We start from the raw sequence: 11,344 nt of genomic DNA, 5'->3' as shown, positions 1-11,344 counted from the left end.
CTGGAAAGATTAGTTAAATATCAGTACTATTACAGGAATAAATATAGAAGTCTGCATTCCAGGACAAAAGCAGAAAACGTGAAATAGGGATGAGGAAGTTTCTGGTTCATAGCAGGTGGTAAGTACATAACAGAGAAATCAAAGGGTGCTTAGCAAACACCAAGCAGGACCAGGGATCCGGGCAAGTGAGTCTTGCTCTTGCCAAGGTTCCAGGATGCAAGATAAAAGGCAAACTACTTTGTAGACCCTGGCTTTCATTTTCCTTTTTCTTCACCCTCTGTCCTCCAACCCAGGGACAAAAATATTAATGATGTGTCTCTGCCAACCTTTTAATTGCACTATAATTGGAGTTTATAAAGAGGGTCACTTTTCCTTGCTGTACATGATATTCTGTTCGGATTTTAATTGTCTTCCTCATTCAAGTTAAATATTTGATTCCATGATTTGCCATTAAATTCAGCAATTGTTTACCATGCATTCACTATGTGCCAGACGTTACTAAGTACTCCAGGAGGTACAGGGATGAATAACATACCGTCAGTGCAATCCGTTCATTCGTCCCCTTAATGTATCTGTTTTTTGAGTACCTAGTCTGCGTAAGGTACTGTTCCAAATATTGGATGTTAGAGCTATAGCAGAGAACAAGACAAAGTCTCTAACCTTACAGAGTTTACAGTCTAGTGACAGAAATTTGCCATTTAATGGCCTGATCAGAAAACTATACAAGTAAGTATAACACAATGAAGAACATAGAAAGCAGAGTTTGGTACAAGCTGAGAACTACAATATTTTGAAAGAAGAGGTCCCATTTGGCTGGGTGTGAAGGAAGGCTGGGGAGTGGGACACTGTTCAAATTGGCCTTGAAGAACAGATAGGAGGAAGTAAGGTAAGGAGTCTGTAGGTATGAACCCAGATTTGGAGTTAGGAAAGCATGCAGGGAAGAGTGGAGAACGAGATTTGGTTAGCATCTTGGCATAGGTTGCAAAGAGCTGGAAGGCAGGGCTACAAAGGTTAGTAGGGGCCAAATCATGAAAGTCTTCAGATGACTTTTGAGAAGTGAAGTAGCAGGACTGGAAAAGTTAATGGAATGGATTGGAGGATAAAAGAGAGAAAGTAGGACAAAAAAAGGTACTTTCCAAATTCTTTTCGCCAAAGCTCATTCCTTAATGCAACTCCATGGTTTGAATATATTGATTATTCCTTTGTGCACAAGGCTATTGGCCTTTGCAGAACTAAATGCAGATTTGAAAATGGAGGTGAATAGTTATTTATTAGCAAATTTACAGATTGGTATTTTAATAAGTATTCAAACACCATTATAATAATAACTTAGCAATAGGCTCATTTACATGAGTAAAGCCATCACAACATTTTGTCATTACTCAGCAGTAAATTGAAGACTGTGACCCCAGAGCCTAGGAGGACACTGGGGCGGGGGCAGAGCGGGATGTCTGTCCTCCAGACATCACACCCCCCTCATGCCAGATGCTGAGTGAGTATGGACCTCAAAAGGGACAGAGTTTGTCCACCTCCTGGTTTTCTGATTCACTGAGACCTGATCTCCATGCTTTCTTCCAACCTCAGGCTCCATTTCGTTTGCGTTCCTATCTGAGCACCCCTTCCTTTTCAGATAGGTCCATGTAGAAACTAATTTGGGATCATTTGCTGGTTCTGCCTCTATGACGCGGCTGCCTTTAGTTTTGGTCCCTTCACTCCTCGATCCTGGACTTAGGGACAAGAAGAGTGGCATTTGGCTGGCTGAGACTTGAATGATTCCTGGTCCCCAATTGTTTGGGGAGACACTCCGACAAAATTAGCTGCTCAGCATAGTTATATGAAAAGCAAACAACTACATACGGGGGACATGAAAAGAGAAAACTCCTCACGGGGTGGCCCCAAGGCAGAGTGGTTAAGTTCGCTGCTCCTCTTCGGCGGCCCAGGGTTTCACCGGTTCCCATCCTGGGTGCGGACCTAGCACTGCTCATCGGGCCATGCTGAGGCGGCGTCCCCCATAGCACCACCAGAGGCACTGACAACTAGAATATACAAGCATGTACTGAGGGGCTTTGGAGAGAAGAAGGAAAAGAAAAAGAAAAAAGATTGGCAACAGATGTTAGCTCAGGTGCCAATCTTTAAAAAATAAAGAGAGAGAAAGCTCCTCAGGCCCCTCGCTCTGTTAATCTACAGCGTGAAGTTAATGAGCCCCAAAAGGCAGTATTTGTCTTTCTCTGTCTTGCTTATTTCACTTAGTATAATACCTTCCAGATTCATCCATAGTAATTACAAGTGGCAGGAATTCCTTCTTTTTTATGACTGAGTAATATTCCTCTGTGTGTGTATGTGTGTAACACATTTTCTTATTCATTCTTTGGTCAAATGATGCTTCAGCTGTTTCCATATCTTGGCTACTGTGAAAAATGCTGCAATAAACAGGGATGTGCAGATATCTCTTCAAGATGCTGATTTCAATTCCTATGGATATATACCCAGGAGCAGGATTGCTGGATCATATGGTAGTTATTTTTAATTTTTTGAGTAACCACTATACTGTTTTCCACAATGGCTATACCAATTTACATTCCCACCAATAGTACATTAGGGATGCTTTTTCTCCTCATCCTTGTCAACACTTGTTATCTCTCGTCTTTTTGATGATAACCATTCTAACAGGTATGAGTCGATATCTCATTGTGGTTTTGATTTGTGTTTCTCTGATGATTGGTGATGGTAAGCACCTATTCATATACCTACTGGCCATTTGTATGTTTTATTTGAAGAAATGTGTGTTCAGGTCCACTGCCCATGTTTTAATTGGATTATTTGCTTTAATGCTATTGAGCTGTATGAGTTCTTTATATATTTTGGATAATAATTCCTCATCAGAGATATGATTTGTGCATATTTTCTCTCATTCTTTAGGTTGCTCTTTCAAGTTATTGATTGTTTCCTATGTTGTGCAGAAGCTCTCTAGTTTGATGTAGTCCCGCTTGTTTATTTTAGTGTTTTTGCTTGTGCTTTTGGTATATTATCCAAGAAATCATTGCCAAGACTAATGTCAAGGATCTTTTTCCCTATGTTTCCTCCTAGGAGTTTTATAGTTTCAGGTCTTACATTTAAGTCTTTGATTCCGAATAGCCAAGGCAATCCTGACAAAGAAGAACAAAGCTGGAGGCATCACGCTTCCCAATTTCAAACTATATTACAAAGTTATAGTAATCAAAACAGTATGGTACTAGCATAAAAACAGGCACATAGACCAGTGGAACAGAACAGAGAGCCCAGACATAACCCAGGCATATCCAGTCAACTAATTTTTGACAAGGACACCAAGAACACACAACAGGGAAAAGACAGTCTCTTCAATAAATGGTGTTGGGGAAACTAGATATCCACATGCAAAAGGATGAAAGTCATACTTTTAGTACATTTTACTTATTCAGTCAACAGCTATTGAGCATGTGCTGTGTGCACGGTGTTTGCAAAGTACTGACAGCAATAGAAATGTGTGTGTGATGTTATCTGAGCCCTGGTGACCTGATAGTCCCCAAACTCTGTCTACTTCACATTCTGGTGCCAATTTTCATTGAGCACTGTAAGGACTGAGCTGTCTGTCTTCCCTCTTTGGTCAGTCCTGTATCCAAGCTCATCCACATACTTCCTCTTCTCTCAGAAGAAATATCTGTCTGGTTCTGGACTTTTGGAATTTGATCCAGGTAGTTGGGTCACTACCAGTAAAGAGCTTGAGAAAACTTAAGATAATGTATGCAAAGCCCTGAATTAGTGCTTGTCTCATTGTAGAAAAGTGTTCCCTTTGTCTCAGGAGTTCCAGGGCTGGTCAAATCGTCCTTTACGGATAAAAGCACCCTGAAATGAAAGCTGGGAGGAGAGAAACAAACCATATAGTGGGAGCAAAATATCAGAATATCAGGAAAGTCGGTCAGAGGTGGATGTTTGAAGAATAAAATGAGGCCAGCCCGGGGGTGGGCAGAGGGCATTACAGGACCACCCATGTGATTTGGGGTTTGGATGAAGAGCTGGACCAGATTACTTTCCAATCTAATCTTGTAATTCCAGTCCATCTCTTTTGGTTTCATAAGGTTTTTCTCAACCACCTCCACTGTTAGTAAAGAACTCTGGAATTGAGAAGCAGAAACAGTGAACTCATTGATTTTGTATCAGGACCATTTTGCAGGTCTACTGATTGCAATCTTCACCTTAGTCGTTAAGGCCATCAACGTACCAGCCCACAAAGACTTGTTCAATTTACCATGTTTGCCTTGGAACCAGTGGCGGTATCGGGGTAAAGGAAAAATATTTAGAAGTAGTTAAAGAAAAGTGATAACTGTGATTACATAAACTTGCCTTCTTTTCCCTGAAATGGTAGCCAGATTATGGTTAACTACCCCAGAGTCCTTTATCATGGCAATAGTTGAGAAGTCCAGGACTATATAAACCAGACTTAGAAAATATTTGGGACATAGAAAATTCTATTATGCATGCAGTTGCATGGGGTCTGAGAGAGAGGCAGCATGAAACACCTTGTAAGTATATTTTCTGATTTCAAATATAGATGATTATGTTTTAAGGACCAAAATAGCCAGGGAGCAGTTCTTTCCCCATACCCCCAAGAACTCTTCAACTTGAACCCAAGTAGAATTTCCAAATATTAATTTGGCACATAATCTCTCTGTTGGCAAGCCTTTCTGTTTTGAAATGTCTGAATGATGGGTCTTTCCCAAAATAACTAATTTCTTAGAAGATCAAGAACCTTTGAGTGGCTATTCATATTTCAGGGCCCTTTCTTCCTAGATTCATCTTATTTGTAAATTGCCCATGAAGGAAAATTCAGACATATTTAATATATGGCACCAACTCTCAGAATAGTTTAATAAAATATTATTGCTATCTGCATCTCATGTATCTCCTTGACTAATTTCATTGCATTATGATTGCTGCCCATAGAGCAGCTGTTTTCCTTCGAAGATGAATCTCACTTTTACAGTGTCGTTGCACGTGGAGTATTGCACAGATGTTGTGGGCACGGAGGAGAAGGGGGTTTCTGTCGGTTTCAGCTTATGCTGTAAGTGCACCCGAGCTGAACGAGCCTGAAGTGGACCTAAAGTGGACTATGGAGTGAGGGAAAGTTTCACTGCCACACTTTCTTATCCTAGCCTGTTCCTGCCTCCTAATCCTCTCACTCACTCTCTGATGCCTGAAAGTCCTTCAACAGGCAAGGCAGGCCACACCAAGACAAAATGATGCACTGGAAATATCTCAAGAACTAGTAACGTTTGGGTAAAATCTATGCCGAAATAAGGTGTGAATAAGTGCACATGATCTTTTACTGTCAGGCAAGGTGGGAGAACCTAGAGGAAAGGAACGCAGGAAGAGACCAGTTTCCAGAGAAGGATTCCCCCATGGTTGGGAGGAGGGAGGAAAATGCAGAAAGGGAAGACTGAGAAGCTGAATTATCACTTATTTTACCATTTGGCCTCAGATTGTCCTGCCCTACGTGCAGATCAAGTGGTTGGTCAGGTTGCCTAATAGTTAGCCCAGAGATTGACAGTGCATGTAGAACAAAACAAAAGGTAGCCTTGAGTGAATGATAGAGTTTTGCTCCTGAGTGGCCAGCACACCCCTATCAACCACACTGAACGACAGAATCCTGATAAACCTTGGGGCTCCAAGGGCATAGAGACTGTGAAAGCTATAGATCATTTTAACAAGGCTCCAACCCTGGGGCCCTTTGAATTCCAGGCTCCGGGCTCATCTGAGGCTAAAGAGACAAGGAAGCATTGACGTTCGTTTCCATTTCAGATTGCATCTTCCTTCCTTGTGGTCTTCTTCCTAACTCCTTCTCCGGCCCTGACGGTGAGTAAGGGTGGAGAGGGGCTGACCTGTCAGGTCCTCCTTTAGCAGAAGTATTTCAAAGGTGATAATCCAGGGTGACCTCCCTCAGACTTCTTGTGAGTATCCCTGTAAACCTGTGAGATATGGGCAGAGCACGAACTCTGGACTTTCAACTCTTCTCCCTGTTGCTTGGTTTTCTCCAGAACATCAATGACAGCCATCCTCTGGATGGATCTGTTGGAACCCAAAGCATCCGTGTCGATGCCTTCCGAGGTATGGTCAGCATCCGAGACAACAATGTTTTGAGTGAATGGGATGGAATCTTGGACTACAAGAATGTAAGATGTGGAACATGTTCATTACAATGCCAAAGAAAGCCTTGTCTGCTCCAAAATTTAGCCTTAGGCTTTTTCAGAGAGGAGGACGCTGTCTAATTTGCCTTCTCTAGGTTTAAGCTCTTGATGGAAATACGAGTCTCTAAGTAAGGGACCAGGTCCCCTGCAGTTGTGGGGACTTGTTTTCAAGCCAATGACTGTAGGAGGAACTTCTCTGATCTATAGGGATCCTACATCCCTTTGCATTCCTGTGAGGTATTGACTTCACACGGCTCCTGAAGACCTCAGAAATAAGAGAGCCATTTAAATTACCTCCATTTCTGATAAATGGTATGTGCTATAGAAGTTCCTTTGTCTTACTCTCAGATTTTAATCAGTTTTTCCAACGAAGAAGAATGGTTTATTTTCATTTTTAGAAACCTTGCCTCACCGTGGCCACCTCCTTAGGTAGTAAGACCTAGCAGAAAGGTGCAGGATCGGGAAGCAACTGTCTGTGTCCTCGGCCTGGCTCTCTGATGGAAAAGCTCTATAACCCCAGAGACAACACTCAGCCTTTCTGTGCCTCAGTTTCCTCACCTATAAAACAGTGTCAATAGCCGCCTTTCCTACCTGAAAAGGCTCTGAGAGGATTCGATGAAGTGAAAGCCCACACTCCCCCCTTGGGCCGAGAAGACCTCTGCCGTCCAGCCCTCCCCTCACCCCACACTGGACATCTCGGGACAGACACCTCACACACAGGCTTCCCTCTGCTCCCGCCTGTACCTACCATGCTCTCTCTGTCCTGAACACCTTCTCCCTCCCTCTTCACTAACCTGCTCCTAACTTCCTCAAGGAGACGTCTCCTGAATGCTCCTAGAACGCATGCAGTCTAGCGATTTCCAACTTTGTTTTAAGCCATAGAAACTATTCTTCAAACAAAATGTTCCACAGGATTCCACTCTATGGAACAGAAGAAGTCAGAACTGCTCTGGCTAGAGTGGGGAGAGGCAGGCGAAGTGTCCTTGGGCTCCGTCAGACACTGCCATAATCCAAAGCTGAGAGAGGCCAAATGACAGGCCCAGGGCCACAGGGAGGGGGCAGTCAGTGGCAGACCCAGGGCTAGAATCTGAGTCTAGAGGCCTGACCCTAGTCTCCTAACCACCCCGTACATTCAGAGAGCACTCTGTCACGTGCACGATGCTTTCACAAGCAATAAGTATCTTGTCTCATCCTCTCCTTGTCATGACAACCCCATGGGAGAGGGGTTAGTATTCCTAACTTACAGATGGGGAAGCTGAGGGTCACGGAGGTGGCTAAGGACCGTGAAGGCTGCTAAGTGGTAGAACAAGACCTTAAAGTCAGCTTTGTTACCGGGACTAGCTAACTACCCCTCCAGTTGCACCAGTCCTTTAGTGGTATGCAAAATGTCCTGGGGGATTCCTTCCTGTGCCTGCAGCAGGGGACTCTGCCACAGGGATAGCACAGCTCCGTGTGCATTGCCAGTCCTGCTCCTGGTCCCTTGCTCTGGCACCCTGGGCCACACTATCCGGGATGCTTGACATCACAGTAGAAAGAACAGCCATGTGCCAGCACTGATGGCGAGTAGGAGTCCACTAACATTGTGACATGGTTCCGCTGTGTTGCTTTAAGGCCCTCTTGGCGGCTAAGCTGTTTAGCAAGATGGCCTGTGTCCTGGCCAAGATGGACCAAGATGTCTTCCCAACTTTGGATGACATTAGCAAGGCCTTGGACAACCAGGTAGGTGAGACCAGCTCACTGTGGTCCCCTCTAGTTTGGTGTTTTCCAACTCTGCATCCCAACCTCCTAGGACAATGCTGTACAAATAGGGAGCATTCAGTTCATGCTTGTTCTTAATGTCCGTGAAATCCCGCCATCATGCAAAGGACCCTGAATCCAGTCCAGGACCCATTTAGGTCGAATCACAGTTGGATCAATGAAAATTCCAAGCAATAACAATTTTGATGTATTCCAAAATGGTGTGAGCTATATGTTAGTGAATATAAATTGTTGAAGATAAATATTAAAGTGAATTAACAGAGTATTTACATCCCCATGCCTTCTCTCCCCTCCCTGCACAACCCCCAAAAACATACACACATGTTATCTCTAGTTGAGAATAAGCCCAGGACTGCTAAAGATCTCTTCTCCTCAGCCTCTTAAATGGCAAAAGGTAGTCAAATAAATTGAAAATCAGCAGGAAGTCCTTGAAATCTACTGTCACTTGCTTAAGTAACCTGTCCAGCACATCTGGGCAATACTAATGTCCATGACAGAAGAGTCACTGACTCTTGTAAAAAATGCACTTTGGGTCACATAAAAATTAAGCAATTTATCAATTTTCTTCAAGAGGTAGAAAGTATTCCAGTCATCTGATTTATAATAAGTAAAAACATAATATAAATGCTCCAAATAATTTTAAAACTATTCTATATTATCATTAGAGATGAGGAAAGCACTGGAGGCTGGAAGATTTGAGAAGGTGAAAGGAATATAGACTGAGTGACAGGGACACAGAAGCTCGCATAGAGATTTTTTTCTGGAGTAATAGTGCCACCTTATGGCCAGATTGGATATTGCTCTTAGAAAACAAACGGGGAACTTCGGGTTCACCGCTATGTGCACTAGAATTCGTTTCTCGTTTCTTCCTCTTTGCTGTACCACATCTGTACTACGCTGTCTCACCGTTTTGAAATGCCACCTCTTCCAGGCTTTAAAGCATTATCCATCCACTCACGGTCTGACCTACACTGTTCTGCCCAGCCGGGTCAAGAACTTAGCCCAGTATGGAATGCCCATCAAGGACATGTGCCGAGACGTCCCCACTTACTTTGCCCAGCAGCAAAAAGAAGGTATGTTAATAACTTAACTAGAAACCCAACACCATGCATAAGATGAAAGGTGCATATGATTTTTAGGTCATTGGTCAATCGTCATGACTGTTTTCAGATCTATTCCATTTCTTTGCTACTAGGTATAAAAGTAATGTGGCCTGAAATGTATTTCCCCCTGGTGGCAGAGATGATGTCCCGACACCAGGGTTTACTGACAACAGGGAGCAGAGTAAGGTAGCTTTACCAGCAGGTTGACAACAGTCATTTCATCAGTGGGGTTTGACAGTTGGTGGATACCCTCCCCTGACCCAAAGCTTCATCACCCCTGCCCAAACAGCACAGTGCCCGGCATCACACCATTAGAAGCCATTGCTTTAGGGTCCTCAGTCCTCCTCTTTCTCAGGCTGCACAGAGGTTGGAAGGCACTATAGTTGCAGATAGCACTGGGAAAAGAATATCTCAGTGGCTGGCACTTCCACTGGGGTTATGATGGGGGATCGGTGGTGACCACCCTGGAAAGCTACCAGATAAGACCTCAAAATACGCCTGTTATCCCAGATGTAGTCAGTAACCCCTTCTCATTAGGCTGTTGCCAGTCGCTTACATCTTAGTATAAATCAACCCAAAGAACAGACTTCTTCATAACAGAAGGATCCAGCAAGGAAACAGGGAGAATATGAGGGGTTGAGGGTTAAGGAGGATGACTAAAGGTCAGTAAAAGAAATAAAAAGAAGTATGTGGGGCCAATTATTGCAGAGGCAAGGGAAACTTTCCATTTTGTTCCCACAGATTCTTGCTCATATAGCTGTCCTGAGCACCATGTCCAATTTAAGTGCAAATTATCATATATCCATCTCCTTTGGGGTCTTAAAGGGATTAAGTGATCTTTCTTGTAAAATGCTTCCTTTTGTTCTTAAAGGTACTGCACTGGCAATCGACCCCAATTCGTGTTTCGAAGTCCAACTTCTGTCCTTTATGGGACTCTCTATCTGTGGTGACATTCCTGGGCTCTGAACCTCCAGGACGCAGGGAGTGGACCTGCCTGGACGAGGCTGCTGGCCTGAAACCAGCACTCAAGGGCCCAGCCCTCACTCTGCAGATGGGAAGCTGCTCATTTCAGTGCTCCACCTTCTGCCTTCAGAGATCCAGCCTCGTACTCTGGGAAATTGGGCACACTTTCTCCCTCTGAGTTAGAACAATAAAGTTTCTTGCCTCATTGGCCTCGCAGATGAGCCCTCCCAGCCTGCACTGTCCTCTCTTGAGTTATGGGCATTCCCATCCACACATGGTCCCAAACGTCGCACGCCAGCATGGTGCAAAGTAGGAAGTGCCTCTCCTGAATGTCCCATTTCTCAGGGCCTCTCTTTAGGGTGTCCTTTGAAGAATCCTTTGAGAATTTTGGCCATAAATAAATAGTAAAAAGACACTAGCCACAGCACAGGCAAGCTGTCAAGTCTGAGGTCATATCTCTGTCTCCTGCAAATTGCCCTGAGAATCTACGAAAGCCTATTCCTTGTGGTGGCCCAGCCCACCCCACAAAAGCCCCTGAGAGAGATCCAAGAGACATTAGGCCTCCCAGACCTCCCTTTGAACTGGTCTAAACACCTTAGTGGTGACTCCCAGGCATTTCTCTCCATTACGAATGAAAACGGACCCGGCCTCTTAGCACTGTTTCTTTAACTATCCATTCCTGAAGCCGGGAGGGACAAAGCCACATCCCCCTCCCCCCTTCCCACACACACACACAGCATCCATGACTCCCCTTACCTTAGAAATAATAACGAGGAGGAGTATTGGAGAACAGACACAGATGTCCACAGAAGGTCATGTTGGAGTTTGGAACACTTCAAATAGGACAGGACTGGGGGCAAGAGGGTGCTGGACATTGCGTGTGCAGGGAGCAGGGAGGCCCTCGGGGATGAAGATGCTGCTGAGCACCAGCTCTCTGAACGTGTAGCTCTTCTGGGTAGAGTCACGGTGTGGTGTGGCTACCTAAGGTCATGACTGAAATTTGATGGCACAGGAAATGCCCATGGTAAACCTCTACTGGGCATGAATAGGGCATGGTTGGGCCGGCCAGAGGCTCTGATTCTATGGATTTGCACACATGTGGCTTGTCAAGGATAAGGTAGGTGGAGATATGTACATAGCACATTCAGGGTGGAAGGATCAGATGTGACAGGCCAAGTCTTGGTCAACCAGAGGCCCTGAGAGGACCACAGAGCAGGGTCTGGCCCCCAGGGTGAGGCCCAATGAGTCCTCAGAGATAAGTCGCCATGGCTGTCAGTCCATCCTCCATCTGTATTCGCCTTGTCTCTGACGCCCAAC

The 11,344-nt window shown here is 44.5% G+C and overlaps 1 protein-coding gene across 1 annotated transcript; it reads left to right on the top strand.

Annotated features, from left to right (window-relative positions):
- The first annotated feature begins 4,983 nt into the window (after nucleotides 1-4,983).
- On the top strand, nucleotides 4,984-10,030 carry GKN1 (gastrokine 1). Its single transcript, XM_046661835.1, has 5 exons — nucleotides 4,984-5,061; nucleotides 6,054-6,188; nucleotides 7,815-7,922; nucleotides 8,893-9,034; nucleotides 9,936-10,030. The coding sequence occupies exons 1-5, from the start codon at nucleotides 4,984-4,986 to the stop codon at nucleotides 10,028-10,030; spliced, it is 558 nt and encodes a 185-aa protein (XP_046517791.1).
- The last annotated feature ends 1,314 nt before the right edge of the window (nucleotides 10,031-11,344 follow it).

This window comes from Equus quagga, chromosome 5, assembly GCF_021613505.1.
Source record: "Equus quagga isolate Etosha38 chromosome 5, UCLA_HA_Equagga_1.0, whole genome shotgun sequence".
NCBI classification, from domain to species: domain Eukaryota; kingdom Metazoa; phylum Chordata; class Mammalia; order Perissodactyla; family Equidae; genus Equus; species Equus quagga.
Note: the sequence above shows the minus strand (reverse complement) of the source record. Positions and strands in the feature narration are given on the sequence as shown.

Bases quoted from the DNA above. Each gene is read 5' to 3' on its own strand.
- GKN1 (XM_046661835.1), top strand. From the start codon at position 4,984: ATGAATCTCACTTTTACAGTGTCGTTGCACGTGGAGTATTGCACAGAT. The intron at 7,923-8,892 runs GTAGGTGAGACC...CACCTCTTCCAG, and splicing joins GCAAGGCCTTGGACAACCAG to GCTTTAAAGCATTATCCATC. The intron at 9,035-9,935 runs GTATGTTAATAA...TTGTTCTTAAAG, and splicing joins TGCCCAGCAGCAAAAAGAAG to GTACTGCACTGGCAATCGAC.